The 16,329-nt window shown below is 41.9% G+C and overlaps 3 protein-coding genes across 3 annotated transcripts; 2 read left to right on the top strand and 1 right to left on the bottom strand.

Annotated features, from left to right (window-relative positions):
- The first annotated feature begins 1,625 nt into the window (after positions 1-1,625).
- mtrfr (mitochondrial translation release factor in rescue) lies at positions 1,626-3,757 on the top strand. Its single transcript, XM_031569916.2, has 2 exons — positions 1,626-2,200; positions 2,888-3,757. The coding sequence occupies exons 1-2, from the start codon at positions 1,931-1,933 to the stop codon at positions 3,149-3,151; spliced, it is 534 nt and encodes a 177-aa protein (XP_031425776.1). The 5' UTR covers positions 1,626-1,930; the 3' UTR covers positions 3,152-3,757.
- Positions 3,758-4,169: 412 nt separating this feature from the next.
- On the bottom strand, positions 4,170-5,856 carry LOC105905088 (cyclin-dependent kinase 2-associated protein 1-like). The gene is made up of 4 exons (XM_012833068.3): positions 5,588-5,856; positions 4,911-5,008; positions 4,687-4,813; positions 4,170-4,315 (listed from the first exon to the last, which is right to left on the bottom strand). Exons 1-4 carry the CDS (start codon positions 5,652-5,654, stop codon positions 4,248-4,250), a joined length of 360 nt encoding a protein of 119 aa, XP_012688522.1. The 5' UTR covers positions 5,655-5,856; the 3' UTR covers positions 4,170-4,247.
- A 903-nt stretch (positions 5,857-6,759) lies between these two features.
- Positions 6,760-14,721, top strand: kmt5ab (lysine methyltransferase 5Ab). The gene is made up of 8 exons (XM_012833069.2): positions 6,760-6,940; positions 7,664-7,761; positions 7,975-8,128; positions 9,017-9,164; positions 9,504-9,594; positions 10,795-10,854; positions 12,710-12,900; positions 13,583-14,721. The coding sequence occupies exons 1-8, from the start codon at positions 6,931-6,933 to the stop codon at positions 13,791-13,793; spliced, it is 963 nt and encodes a 320-aa protein (XP_012688523.2). The 5' UTR covers positions 6,760-6,930; the 3' UTR covers positions 13,794-14,721.
- The last annotated feature ends 1,608 nt before the right edge of the window (positions 14,722-16,329 follow it).

A 16,329-nucleotide genomic window follows, 5' to 3' on the forward strand; every position in this document is an offset into this window, starting at 1 on the left:
TTGAACATCCTGTTGGTATACAAGGCCGCGCCCTAGCCTGTCCTTGGGGCTTCCCTCTCAGACCATCTCCAGTTTGTATTGTAACGGCAGACTCGTTAAAGGTTACCGTCACATAATGAGGTACAAGACACAAGATAGTTTAAATTCAATAATAAGAATTTATTATTACCAATATTAACAATCAACAAAATAGGGGTATGAAAAAGGTAATGTTCAATGTCGTGCATGAATGGGTGAATGAATGTATCAATTTGTTAGGTAAATGAATAAGAAAGTGAGAGCTAAAGAAATAGAAAGGGGGACAGATTTAGAAAGAAGTCAAAGAGCCCGTGTGAGAGAGAATATCAATAAAGTGCCTACAAGTACCGAACAGAAGTGCCTAATGAGAGAGAGAGAGAGAAACCCTTTTATAGCCCCACCCTAAATACAGGTGCAGACAATAAAGCATTTAGGCTCAGGTTCGTCCTTCCCGTGCACTGGCAGGGCGAAGCCTGAAGGGGGGCACAGGTGGGCGTCACAGTATGTCAAGAATGAATGAATCGGCCTGCTCTGATTCTGTGTGTCCCTGCTCCCTTCCTTCCTGTCATCCTGTACATTAATAGCAAAAAAAAACTAAAATAGAAAAATCATGTCACTTTTTTATAATTCTTGGGTCTTTTTTAGTGGCCATCTTGGATTTTCCCTTTAAAAATACCCTCAACGGATCCAAAAATGTGGGTACTTCTTCTGAAATGATGAGATACATCCCATGACATACATACATCGGTACGAAAAGTGGTGCTTCTCTCCGCCACATAACAAGTTGGCCCTTAGGTTAATTCCCCCTTACTAAAATGCTACACAATCACATCAATCTTCAACGTGGGGCATTTCACGCATACCTTCAGCAACATGTCTGATCTTGCACTTTTCAAGTGAATCACCAGGACTAACATGTACAGTGTACAGTGTTGTGTTGTGTTGTTTAAGTTACAAAGTTATATGAGTATGTAAACACGGGTACTGAAATAGTACCGACTGAAAATGGTCTTGTATTGAAAATAACTAATAAAAGGTGGCTGGGAGTGGTGGTACACTACAAGTAAAACCCAACGCAAATTACAGTGTTTGGTAATAATACAAATAATAATAATAATTACCGATCCACAACCTCATATTCAGACCAACCTTAAGGCTGTGATGAGAGATAGAGAGGAAACTCTGGATGAAGCTGTTTTTTATTTTTATATTTGTTTTATATTTATTTTTTATTTATAAGTCAGTCAAAATGCCTATTCCTCAGGTACTCTGGAATATAATGTTTTGAGCTTGTTTGATGTCTGCAACACAACTAAGAAATGTAATGCAGGATAGCCTACAATGCTCAATCCCAATATGGAATGTGGAATAGAATGGTGGAGTGTTGAGCTAAATCAGAGACATTATGGCTAAATCCATTAAGCCCCACGCCACTCCTCATTGAAAGAATGTCAAAAACAACCTAAAATGGCGTGTAAAGTGTATGACAACGCTGCATATAATAATGATGAATGGGAATCATTCTCAAACCTTTTCTCGTATGAAACATGTCCGCCAAACCAATAGGTGGCAGTAAGAATTGTATTTTTTCCGATCTGCCAAGAAGAGTAAGAAGGAGAAGAAAATGACGGAAGTGTTTTATTATTATTTTCTTTAAATGTGTAGAGACCTTTTTTTTTCTGCCTATGCGTGTGTCAAGACGTGTTTAGAATCTATGTGTAAGGTATATACTAAAACATGAAAGAAGGCACTATATGTTCGACTGGCGATCCCGAGAGTTATCTGTGAAATTACATGTCCATAATGCCATTGCAAGGTCTGAAGGAGACATTATGTCACAACCCTAGGGAACATTTAATGTTTTAGTTGTCGAAAGTCTCCGTAAGTTAGGCTACTGGACAGAAAACTTGAGATGGCCTCTCGTGTTCTGCGACTATATGAATGCGTCAGGGAAATGGCGAGGTTGGGACACTATTCTGGTCAATCGTCACTCTATAACATTCCCTCAGGATGGCCACAAAGTCAGGTGGCAGGGAAGAAAATTTACTTCAACCTTCCCGAAGTGAAAGAGGAAGATCTAGAGGAGCAGTTCGTGCGCGGATCTGGCCCTGGTGGACAAGCCACCAACAAAACGAGTAACTGTGCGGTCCTCAAACATGTCCCCACAGGTATTGTTGTGAAGGTGAGTTACCTGGCTGTCAATATGTAGATTGTTTTTCATTTGGGACAAAGCTCAGACTTCGATTATTTTTACATACCAAAGAGAATACTCTGGATTGTATGTCATGGTAGTGGAACCGATGAGTAGGTGTTGATGTTTTCAGGGTCCTTTCATCATCAAACTCGGTATGGTTCAGTATTTATTTGTTCCTTATGTAGTGTTGTGTAAGTCAAGTGAAGAATTGCACTCTCACCATGCCATCAACATTTGTACCATTTAAAGTGTAACTTCACCCCTGGCTCTGAGCCCAGCTCAACCCACTGCTTAATTATATAATTATAATTATTATTAATTGTGAAAGATGCTTTAAAGTGTGGTCAAGGGGCTGTGAATGATGAGGCTAGATCCGCAAACGAAAATGAGACTCACACACTCAGGGGCGGGGGGCTGGGGTGAGGTGAGCCGCCGATTTCATGATGTAGAGAAGTCCCAAACGGTTGACTCTTATGTCAGCATTGGCCTTGCAAGGTTCGGGAGGATTTTAAAACAGTGGATGGCGTGTTGAGCCATTTTCAAAACTTAAAAGGGACAATTTTTAACAACAATTATAAATGTCATCACAGTACAGTCATATCATTTAGTTTACAGCTCAAACAACAGTGTGCAGTACCTCTTTTTAACAGCGACCAACCATCTCCTCCTCTGTAGTGTCATCAGACGCGCTCCTTGGAACAGAACAGGAAGCGAGCTCGGGAGATCCTGAGACTGCGTCTCGACGTGTTTCTCCGCGGTGAGGAGAGCGAGGTCCTGCAGAACCGGAACGAAGCCGTGCTGAGGAAGCAGGAGAAACGGCGCAGAGCCAACGAGAACCTCGAGAGGAAGCGCATCTTCAAGCAGAGCCTGCTGGAGGACCCCGCCCCCGCCCCCGCCCCCGCCCCCGCCCCCGCCGGAGACGGCAAGAACCAGGGCTGAAATGCCTGCTTCACTCACTGCCAGGGTGAAGAACGTGGGGGACACACATACCCCCGTCCCAAACCCAGATGGGGTCACATTCAGACAGATGGGGTAAGGGCGTCCGGTTTGACCACTAGGTCTCAATCTGCCCTGTGAAGTCTGCAGCGCTACCTATGGACCCCGGGGATAGAACCCAGACACGGTGCTCATGGACAGCCAGCCTACAGTGTGACTCAAGGGTGGAGAAAGGAAAGTGAGGGGAGAAACTTTTTAAGGAACAATTTGTGAAACAAGGGTAAATATACTGATGGGATTTCATCTTAGAAATGACCTTTGATACTCCTTAAAATAGACCCATTGCATGCGCAAAAACCTTGCAATTGGGGCAAGAGTGTTTGGTGTGTTGTTGTGCAATCCAAAAATGTTGAGCGGTTCTATACACAAGTTTTGAAGTTAGATGTGAAATGCCTTATTATTACATGTCGTGTCATATTTCCAGTCCTGTGTGTGTGCATGCGCATTGCGTTCTGTGCCAGTGGCAGGATGTGTGCACTGTGCATGATCTAGATTAGGATTCATGCTCTTGATCGGACTTTGAATTAAAAAAAAGAGACTTTTAATTTACATGAAAATATGTTTTATTTATTACACTTGGTAATAAACACAGAGATGCAAACAATTGTTTTCATTAGAAGTACTTCTTCATACAGTGTGTGTGTTTGGCACTGTCTTATCCTTACTCTGCTCTGCTCTGCTCTGCTCTGCGTGCATCCTAGTGCCACATTGACCATGCAACTCCCAGATGCCCCATGGGGCATTCATTTGAAACATGCAAACATTTTTTGTAAATCCAAAGAGAAATAACAATATTCCCTAATGGGAACATAAACAATTCCAGGAAATTCCTCCTGTGTAGATCAAATATACTGTTTTTTTCCCTTTTCACTCATACATACACACACACTTATGCATACGCACTCGTACACCACCGCTACACGTAACAGTTAGATTTTTTTTTTTTTTTTTTTTTTTTTGGGTGTAACATCTGTTTTTGTTGTTTGAGGAAGGTGGAGATGCGATCTGACTGGAGAAGGCAGGAACATGGTGTGGAGTTCTAGGACCTGGCATTCCTCTCTGTCTCCGCCAAACACTCACGCACCAACCCTCGGGCATGGATGATGCCTGCAACGCACACATGCCAATCCAAAAATTAAATGACAATAAAAGATAAACATTTGGGGTCAGATACTCCTATAGACACCGTTAAAACAGAAAACCTTTTGTCTCGTAACGTGTCACTGGGTGATGTGTCAAAGCAACCTCGTGAGAAGTCGGGTAGTGGTGTCTAGTGTCAGTGGAACCCTCACCGTTACTACGGAGACGTGAGGGGGCAGACATCCGTAATTCAGAGAAATTCTAGCTCTACGGGCCTCTGTGATGTCATTGACACATTTACAGAATTCTGTGCTCTTTTTACCCCCTGTACAACACAGCAGAAGTGGGGCTGAAGCCTGTGGGAGACCCAAGTTTAGATCACAGATAGAACACTGTACCTCTCTTAAGTCGCTCCATGGCAGTCTTGCTGCCAGCGTAGGTCGGCCGGATCTCTTTCCCTAGCTCCTCGATGATGGCGAGCAGCTCTGCATACTTGCTCTGAGGTACCTGGGCGCCACTGGTACCCTGTGGAAACAAGTCCCCCCACACACATATATATATCTAGTGGTCCTAACTTTAGTATGTCATATGCAAACTCTTCAGTGGATTTTCATATACGCACCTGTGTGTATCCCAAAGATGGTGGTCCATAATCGTTGACAATGGGACGATAAGACTGTAGCGTAGCAAGACCTGGAGAGGGAGAGTGGACTGTCCCAACTGCACACACACAACAACTGATCATAAATACCTATGCAGACACAACGACGGTTTGCAATAGTTAAACACATATTTGCCTAAAGTTGATCTGTAACTGAATATTATAATGTTTATTACAATGTAACGGCTGGAAGAATAAAACGTGCAATGTGCCTCCTTAAACGCTGGGTGTCATCAAAGGGTCAAATAATGCTCTTCATCCAGATCAATCATTAGCCTTGGGGGAGACAATCATGGAGGAAGCTGAGCGGGCTGAATTAAGCAGCCGAAGTGATACATTTTTTTACTACGTATATGGAGAATGTTCATGTGGAGCCGAGACAGCGGTGGTCGGTCAGCTTTCGTCAATAAGCGATTGTTCAACTTTCACCTTCGAAACTTTAACGGTGAGCGCGTGCGAAACGTTTTCAGGATTAGTAATAATGGCGGATATGAATCAGCTCGCAGGATCTGACCCTATATATATAACTGGACAAAAACTACAGACATGAGCTTTCCCCAGGTATTCATTACAACATCGAAATTTGCATGCGATTAAATTGTCCTTATCATCAAAACGAACCGTTATTTTTTCCTTACCCTGATTCACGGAAGTTCCCTGAACATTTTGATGGAGGTTTGGTTTGTAAGACATTCCCAGAGACATGATAATTTGGAGAAATAAAAACGTCCTGAAATCACTGAAGCGTCTCTGTCTCCCTCCGACACTTTTTGTTTACAGCGGGAGCAGCACCGGCAAATATGGCCGTCACTTTATATTGACACCCACAATGCAATATATCATCACAATGGCAATTTTTTTCTGACATTTTACCCAAAATATCAGACTTTGGAAGACAATGACGGGACTCCACTACAATCGTTTACAGTAACCTGCAGACTCAGAAACTTTGATTAGTTAAATCAAATCCTCGTTTAGGGATGGATATGTAGCCAAGGGCATATTTATTAAGATAAGGTGCTAGCCCACGACAAACAGCAAACTACACATATCATGTTCAACATTTACATTCATCAATAAAAACGTGGCCACGAACAATATTTTTTTTACATAGAAAATTACAGAGGCCTACAAACGGTCCTGAACTAGTTGATTTAGCTAATGTTGCATTTTATTTTTTTTATAAGTTTTTTCACTATTCACAAAAACAAAACAAAACTTTCGCTTCTAAACGCGAAATATGCAAGTTCAGGCATGGATTGGTGTGGTAGGCTATTAAAAGATGTTAACATGGGTATACTACATGGAGCCGAATGACACAATAGCTAAAAGCTGCATGGTGTTGCTGGTGGGTGTACCCCTTTTCGTGCTGCATGTAGTTCACTCTTTGAGGAGAGATTCAGTTGAATGTTGTGCTTGAGGAATGTAACGTTTACATGTCTTGAATATTAGCCTAACCTTAAGGCTAGGTTCATATGAGATAACCCCACTTAGCTAGATAATAGGACTGTGAAAGGCCATGTTAAAATAATAGCATGTAGGGCAACATGAATCGTACGTGTAACTAGATAAGTATACCTGCACTGTAACCTCTAGTCTATACAATGTATTCAGCCGGCGTATGTCGATTCAAAGGGATTTTTAAAATGATCTTTACTTGACATACCTACCTAGCTCGTAAGAACACAGCCATGTACACCCTGCTGCTAGTCACAGTTGTAGGCTACGTATATTTCAGCATTCATCTGAGTAGCCAATCAAAACGCATGTGCCGGTGACTTTCAACCAATCGGCTGTGTGGTAGATTTTTAAATAACCAGGAAGTAAGATATTCTGTTGAGTGTGTAGAACATTGAAAGAACAACATTGAGGCCATGATGAGTATTTGAGTTTAGAGTAAGAGTAACCTCAGAGTAAGACCGTAAGTTCAGTGATCTGAGTAGGCTAATTCTAGAATCGGCGCAACTTTTAGAACACCAGAATGGCGAGAGGTAAGTCAATCGAGGGTTCATTATTAGCTAGCTAGAATAGCATCGCTATCCAGCTGTAACGTTTGTATCAGCTATGAGTGTATTTCTAGTGAGTTAACGTTGGCTGAATGAAAACTATTAATAGCTGGACAATAATTCAGTAAACTTCCACAAAGATAATAGTTAATATAATTCCAATTTTTATCAATCATCTCTAAACAAATTGCCTCTGCAAATGAAGGGTGGATTATGCTAACTGGTTTGATAGTAAGATCATTTCATGTGCACGTTTTGTCTAGCCCGAAGCTCCCGTAACTTGCCTCAGATCGCCATATAGGTTGTATGCTTAGCTAGGTGGGTTAAACTAGTGATGTTAAGTCTAGCGCGCTCTTCTACGGGACAACATTACATCTGTTCAACCAGGCAATGCTCCTGAATACTGTACCGCTGGCTACCGTTTCATGTGCACTGAAGTCATTTTAAGCATATCTGATAACATTGCCTACCTGTGTAATTCAAAGTGTACACCGAGGAGCAAACTAGGTTAATTTCTTTGCCTGGCTCGGTCTTTAACTACAACAGACACGAGGCTAATATCTGGCATTGGGCGTTCTAAGTTGGCAGAGAAACAAAGACAACGTGCTCACATTGAGCAGTCAACAACATCATTGCTGCTTACTGATGCTTTGGTGTCGGACACTTTCTCAACTTCTAGTTTGTTTGATTTTTTTTTTTTTTTTAAAGGGAGGAAAAAACAACTCGCAGTCAGTTCCAAACCCGAGGACACTCGAAAGACCAAGGTGGTGAAAGGAACGAAAGAAAACAAACCTGAAACCAATGAGGTAATTTGGCTTATTGTGAGACACGTTCCTATGACGTTGGTCCATATATTTATAACAGAAAATATCAACTCGTGCCTGGTGTTAATAGCAGTGTGCTCGGTTGTCATGGTAAGGTGACGTGCCACGACATTCCGGTTGAAGTGTGTGAAGAGAAGTACAGCCAAGTGGATACAGCACTGTACGCCGCGGTAACCTCTGAAAATTGTCTTTCAGGCTGCTGTGTGCCACGGACAGACTACCATGCACGGTTTCCTGAGCCCAAGCAAGACGCGTTCCCCTCTCCGCCACAGTCCTCTCACCTTGCTGCACGAAGAGAATTCCTCCTCAGACTCTAATGCGCCCAAGCACAACTTTACACACGGAGAAGGTAACGCGAAGTGAATGAAGTTACTACTGAGCTCACGCGCCTTCAATGGCCATCTCAAGTGTGAATACAACCGTTCCCTGAAATTTGAAGGCGTTCAGTTTCATACTTCCATTCCTGGAAACTGGTGTCTGAAGTATCATGTGTGAAGTAATAGTTTGCTTTAAATGTAGGGTCTTAAAATTCATATCTCAGGTGGCTAACTGAAAGGATGAAATAAGTTTGACTGGTTGACAAAAAAAAACCAACAATGCTACTTAGCTCTTCTACGAGGCACTATCTAACAGGTTTTCATAGACGAGTTGGGTTCATTCGTGACATTCTTGACTAATCACTTCAAATACTTTTAAAGGTGCATTATGTAAGATTTTGTGGCATCTAGCAGTGAGCTGTTTCAGAGTAACGTGAGTGAGGCCAAATGTGCAGCTTTGTATTAATATACACAAACTATCCGTGCTTGTTAAAGTAGCTTTATTGTCAATTTCCTGCATGTCAGACATACAAGGAATCGATAAAAACGTTTCCCACTCTCCCACGGTGAAACATATAAAGTGCACAGGCACAACAACAGATAAGACAAGACATTTAGATACGTATAGATATACATATAGATATAAAAAACATACAGATACACGTACAGCAGCAGCAGCAGCAGCATACGTTTTTCTTTAAAGTGAGGTTATGGTAGTGCAAAAAGGCAATTTAGTAATGGCAGCAAAAAGACATCCTGTAAGATGTATTTGTTACATTCCCAGTGCAGGTTATGGCAGCCTGAGAATAACTGTCTGATGGTATCCAGCCAAGTTCAAACATAATGTATGTGTACACCAACCACAAACAACTTTAAAATGGAATTAAAATAACAGAATTCCTGTTTGCCCGTGCCCACAGTGAGACCGAATCTGAGCCATCCCAACACTACAGTCCCACTAGAGGCAACGAGCTCCCACAGCACAGATGAGGACAAACCACTGGACACACCGACTGTGCCCCCCCCGCAGCAGAACAAGAGTCACGTCATTAAGACCAACATGAAGAAGTGAGTAACGCCGTAATTAGTCTTATAAATGCTAATAGTCTTATAAATGCTAATAGTCTTAATAGTCGTAATTAGTCTTATAAATGCTGGTTAAATGCTAATGAATCATTGGAGATGTCAAATGATGGGCAATGGTCACCCAGAGGTAACTTTCTCATGAAAATATTTCAATGTGAGTTGTCTGAATTCAGCTGTTGCCTTGGCAACACCGCTGATGAGCTAAGTGGTCAGTCTGCTCCCAGAGATCATCTGACTGCATGAGAACAAGCCTTTGTTTGACATATGCTTTCTTGTTTTTATTTTGTGTGTGTGTGTGTTTTCATTATTGTCTACTTGCAGACCAGAGAGAAGTGATTCCCAGCGAAACAGAAAGGTCACAGATTATTATCCCATCAGAAGAAGTTCCAGGAAGAGCAAAGCTGAGCTTAAGGTGTGTGTGTGTGTGTGGGGCGGGTGATGCAATGGTTAATCTTTTGTGAGCTGCCAAAAAAAAAACACCTTCTCTCCAAAAACAAGAGCTATTGCACACAGAAGGTTGAATATCCAAGATCCTGTGAACGCGTACACACTACCAGATCAGAGAGGTTCCAGTGAACGCGTAGAGAAGTGATTCCCAGCGAAAAGGTGTGTGTGTGTGTGTGTGTGTGTGTGTGTGTGGGGCGGGTGATGCAATGGTTAATCTTTTGTGAGCTGCCAAAAAAAAAACACCTTCTCTCCAAAAACAAGAGCTATTGCACACAGAAGGTTGAATATCCAAGATCCTGTGAACGCGTACACACTACCAGATCAGAGAGGTTCCAGTGAACGCGTACACACTAGCAGATCAGAGAGGTTCCAGTGAACGCGTACACACTACCAGATCAGAGAGGTTCCAGTGAACACGTACACACTACCAGATCAGAGAGGTTCCAGTGGCGCTGCATGATGGGGGTTCTGTTGGTTCTGCTTGCACATGTACCATCTGATGGGGGTTCTGTTGGTTCTGCTTGCACATGTACCCTCTGATGGGGGTTCTGTTGGTTCTGCTTGCACATGTACCCTCTGATGGGGGTTCTGTTGGTTCTGCTTGCACATGTACCATCTGATGGGGGTTCTGTTGGACATGTAGTACCATCTGATGGGGGTTCTGTTGGACATGTAGTACCATCTGATGGGGGTTCTGTTGGTTCTGCTTGCACATGTACCATCTGATGGGGGTTCTGTTGGTTCTGCTTGCACATGTACCATCTGATGGGGGTTCTGTTGGACATGTAGTACCATCTGATGGGGGTTCTGTTGGACATGTAGTACCATCTGATGGGGGTTCTGTTGGACATGTAGTACCATCTGATGGGGGTTCTGTTGGTTCTCCTTGCACATGTACCATCTGATGGGGGTTCTGTTGGTTCTATTTGCACATGTACCATCTGATGGGGGTTCTGTTGGTTCTACTTGCACATGTACCATCTGATGGGGGTTCTGTTGGTTCTACTTGCACATGTACCATCTGATGGGGGTTCTGTTGGACATGTAGTACCATCTGATGGGGGTTCTGTTGGACATGTAGTACCATCTGATGGGGGTTCTGTCTGTTGGTTCTGCTTGCACATGTACCATTATCTGAGCACAGGTCTGTGCTTTATGTACACAGAGTGAGGAACTACTGCACATAGAAGAGCTGATCAAGAACCACGTGGAGGAAGGACTGGAGGTAAGACACGCAATGCACACATTCTTTTTTTGTATGCGTGAGCACGAGTTACAGGCCGTGGTGGCTGGGGAAGATGTTGGTTGACCACATCTACATGATTCCACATGATCTTGCCAATCAAATCAAATCAAATCAAACTTTATTTGTACGGCGCATTTCATACAAGGAAGTAACACAATGCGCCTCACAGTAGGAAAGAAAAGGGGGGGGGGGGTTACAAACACTTGTAAAAAAAAAAAAAAAAAAAAAAAAAAACACACAGATTTTCAAGAGATAAATAAATAAAATAAAATAAACGTACTAACCGCACTGGCACCGTAATGCGCTATGATGCAAGTTGACAAGTGGATGAGGTCTCAATTGGTCTGACTGTATACAACAGTGAAATGCAATGAGTGTGCAATCACTGAAATGTCAAATAATTAAAATTCTATACAGCGATTGCAGTCTCAAGTGGAATAGGAGGGTATTTGCTTTTATTTCAAATTAAAAACAAAGATTGAGTTTAGGTTTACTATATTAAAAATCCAGGGTCCATAGTAGGAACTCGATGCAATGAAAGTCAATACCTCCCATTACTGTTTTTTTTTTTTTTTTTGTAGTTTGTCTTTTTTTCAATGCTTAGGTGGTTTAATTTTGATGACCGACTCAATCCTCTTCATCATGGAGGACACCAGTGTTGCACACATTTTCCGGAGAGGTGTTTTTGCTTCAGAGACCATTTTTTTTCAGCTGCTCTTTGCCGGAGGGGTTGTTGCCCTACCGTTCTCTCTTTTAAATGCCTCACATGTGTTCTTCTGGATTCCAGTAAGGCAACATACTTGGCCAGGTCCTAGTTTTCACTTTTTTCTTCTTTAGAAACTGCTGTTTGACGTTTGCGTGTGCTTTTGATCCTTATGAAGCTGTAACATACCTGGGCCAGGCTCAGGCCAAACAAGCTGGACCCCATCAGAGCCAAACAAGCTGGACCCCATCAGAGCCAAACTCATTTATCATCATCCTTGTTTATTCAGGGAGAATTGACTGAGCACAGGGCTCTTTTGCAGCAATGCCCTGATTGAGGCTACATAATACAGAAGAACAATAAATAAACAAACCAAAACATACAAAATAAATAAAAAAAACACATTAAACAACTCAGAAATTAAGTATAAAAATAAATAAATAAAATAACAAAGTAAAAAAATTAAATCAGAGAATCATTTAAAACAACAGCATTGAGGCACATCCTTGTATTTCTCTTGGTGTCCAATATCCATCAGGCCTCTTCGTGTTCTTTAGCCAAGTTTAATCTTCGATATTTTTATATATATATATATATATATAGAGAGAGATTTTAATATTCAATTTCGTTGCATTGAGGTTCTACTTTGAGGCCTGTATGGTTCAATATAGTCTTGCTGATTTAGTTTTTGATGGTCCATAAGAGGAAATCTACTCGTCACCTTAGAAATAATGCAATTATGGAGAGGTTATCCAAGTTTGAATCGTTTGACATTTTTGTGATCTTGCACAGGGGTGTGTACTCATTCTGATACTGTATTTGTCTTACAAATGCGTCCGCATTTTGATGGCAATCTTGTTGACTCATAGTTGCCATAGGTTAAACTGGCCCATACATTATACTGCTGGGTGCACGTCTTACCACCTGGACTGTAAATGTCAAAAAAGATTAGATTTTTTCCCTACTACATCATACTTATATTATAAAATAAATTTGAAATGAGTTCATGGTTGTGTTTAGATTATGATGGCCTACTGGGTGTTTAAAAAAAAAAAAAAAAAAAATTATTTGTATTTAAATGTATTATTATTTTAAACATTAAAACAGTTAGTGGTGCCTCTCTCTTCATAGGTCCGACACATGGAGGGGAAGGGGCGGGGCGTGTTCGCCTGCCAGGAGTTCCGGAAGGGTCAGTTTGTGGTCGAGTACCACGGGGACCTCATGGAGATGGCGGAGGCCAAGGAGAGGGAGGCGACGTACGCACAGGACCCCACCACTGGGTGCTACATGTATTACTTCCAGTTCCTCACCAAAACATACTGGTGAGTCACCCCCCAAACACTTATAGAAGCCTGCTCCCTTGGGTCTATGAACAGAACAGTACTGCAGATATGAATAACAAGCCTTCGTTGGGTCCGCAATGCCACTCTTATATCGAATCTACGCCAGTCATTTAACAATCCAGTTATTAAGGGACTAATCAGTTGAAAGCTAATTTCATAAATGCATTATTATTAGGATTATAAGCAGCTGGTGTAACTACACACCCGAGGGGTGTTCTGAATAGTGAGCTATAATACAATTTTATTTTTATTTTTATTATTTTAATATTTTTCAGTGAATTAGATGATGCTTACATCAAACTGCAGCGGTGTCAGTTTACCTCAAAGGGTATACATTACTCAAATATAGTTTCTACCCTCTAAAACAGCGACTGTCATTTTTATCTTTCCCACAACCTTTTCTAGACTATGGAAATATTTTCACACGTGAGAATTTCCATTAATAACGGTCATTTAACTCCATGGACTTAAGGAATTAAGGCTTAATTTGGAGGACCATGGGTGTGCTTAACGTCTCACCTCCTAAACTAGTGTGCAGATTAGTGATGTTGAGTGTTTGCTGTGACAGTCCAAGGGGTGATTTGGCTGATCATATGTATGCGCTGTGATGTGATGATGACATGGGGAGCACCATCTCAGAGCCTTTCTCTCCATCCTTCAGTGTGGACGCTACCATGGAGACGGAGCGCCTGGGTCGCCTGATCAACCACAGCAAGAGTGGCAACTGCCAAACCAAACTGCACAGCATCGGAGGCACCCCGCATCTCTTCCTGGTGGCGTCGCGGAACATCAAGCCTGGAGAAGAGCTGCTGTACGATTACGGGGACCGCAGTCGAGACGCCCTCGCTGCACACCCCTGGCTCAAGTACTGACCCCTGACCCCGACCCTAGACATTACCTCCATCCTCTGGACACATCAGTATCATCTTCAGGGGGGAGGAGGGAGACAAGTTCAAGGGTCAAACCACATTGGTGGACAGTAACAGTAGTGTCAAACCGTGACCTCATCTTTTAGCCCCACGAGGCCAAAGGTTAGTTTTTAAATAGTTGTAGTTTGTCTGTGATGTTGGAATGGGTGCTGGTGGTTTGGTGGTGCTATGTTCCTTCTGGACGAGGACTGCATGCTTGGGCAGTGGTTGGCTTTACAGGTAACCTAGTCTCGCCACGCCATGTAGTAGTTCTGATTGGCTGACTGATTGCTAGGTCCACTAAAAATGTGACCTCCCTTATGCTGAATTTTTAGACGCGTGTGTGTGTGTGCGCACTGCGCTCTCATCCAATTGTATATACTGGCCTTTTTATATTCAGATTTGTAAAAAGAAAAATGATTTTCTAGTGTACAAGTCCAGTTGCAGCAAGAGAATCAGCAGCTTGGTTGTGATGTGTTTTATTTTATGAAATAATTCCTACCTCTGACAGGGGACATGAGACAAAGTACTCTTTTTAAAATTCAATTTTAACATCAAATGTAGCAACACTTAGTGTTTATTGTTTTCTTAAAACCAGAGATTCATATAAATTGTATTGAAAATGTTACAGGCAAACAGAGTGTTCATAGTGGTAAAGAATCCTAGTGCTAAGGCTTGGAATTGTACAGAAATCCTTAACTCCAATACAATACAGTCTTGTGTTATGTTCTAGTGTATTATACTTCAACGATGGATACAATGCTACTGTGCTTTTTGTTACTGTAAATAAAATACAACTCTATAGAAGCTTCTCAAAATAAGTTTCTTTTTATATATTGGCTAGATTCTATTTATTTACATAAACTTGCCCAAAAGAAACCCAATGAAATTTGCACAGATTTCTTAGTTTCCATACTAATGTGAAAATAGGATGTTAGTGATGATTACATACAACTGATTAAGCCAGACCTTCAGACACACCCAGGCACACCCACCCAGGCACACCCACCCAGGCACACCCACACAGACACACACACACACAGACACACACCATCCCTCTGGTAAACAAGTAAAGATCAAGACATTTAGGACCATAACAGACTTGTTTTGTTTTTTTGTGCCCAAGTCCCAGTCTAGGGATTATGCATAGTTTACATTTAGTCATTTAGCAGACACACACTTTTATCCAAAGCAATGTAGAAAAGGCTAGTTCTGGTTAAAGGTGAACACTTAAAATACTGCTTAGGAAAGTGACCTCACTCAGTGGCGTCTAAAGAGGCCTTGTGCTGTGAGTTTAGTCACATGCTAAAGGGTGGGTACCCCTGGTCACACTTTCTGTTAATGTGAGTAGAAGATGAATTCATCTCCAACATGTAAAAAGAACGTTTCAAGCAAGATTAGTGTATTTGTCTTTTTGTTTTGTACAATTTTGGAGTGAAAAACATGAGCAGTATCATGCAAAGGTTTGGGCACCCCAAGAGATTTGAGCTCTCCGATAACTTTGACCAAAGGTTCGACCTTAATTAGCTTGTTGGGGCTAATGCTTGTTCACAATCATAGTAAGGAAAGGCCAGGTGATGCAAATGTCAAAGCTTTCTAAATACTCCGACTCCTCCAGCCTTGTCCCAACAATCAGCAGCCATGGGCTCCTCTAAGCATCTGCCTAGCGCTCTGAACATTCGAATAAGTGATGCTTCCAAAACAGGAAACCCTTTATAAGAAGATGGCAAAGTGCTTTCAGGGTGCCGTTTTCTCAGTTCATACTGTAATTACAAAATGGCAGTTAACAGGAATGGTGGAGATCAAGTTGAGGTCGGGAAGACCAAACTTTGAGAGAGAACTGCTCGTAGGATTTCTAGAAAGGCAAATAAAAAAACCATGCCTTTTCGTCCTCAGCACAAAATTCAGTGTCATAAGTTTGCCAAGGAACATTAATCCAGCTTGATGCATTTTTGGAAACGAGTCCTGTGGCCTGATGAAGTCACAATGGAACATTATGACCACATTGAGCATAGGTATGTTTGGAGACAATGGTGCACAGTTTCATGAAAATCTCTCTCCAACTGCTAAGCACAATGGTGGATCGATCGTGCTTTGGGCTTGTGTTGCACGGGGAACCTTTCACTGGTTGAGGGAGGAATTAGTTATTATATAGTTATTAATTAGTTTAATTAATTACGTATATTCTGGAAGAAAATATCATACCGTCTGTAAAGCTGAAAATGAAAAGAGGAGGGCTTCTACAAACAGGATAATGACTAAAAACACCTCTAAATCCACAATGGACTGGAGGTGCATGAAGGTTCTGCTAAGGCCTTTACAGTCCCCCGACCTAAACATCATCGCAAAGCTGTGGATAGACCTCTAAAGAGCAGCGCATGCAAGACCGCCCAAAAATGTCACCGAACTAGAAGCCTTTTGCGAGTAAAGGCCGAAATATACTTCTACGACTCCGTTACTCCGTGGTCACACAGTTGCCACGACAGACTGGTTTTCATTT

This window comes from Clupea harengus, chromosome 7 (assembly GCF_900700415.2).
Source record: "Clupea harengus chromosome 7, Ch_v2.0.2, whole genome shotgun sequence".
NCBI lineage: Eukaryota > Metazoa > Chordata > Actinopteri > Clupeiformes > Clupeidae > Clupea > Clupea harengus.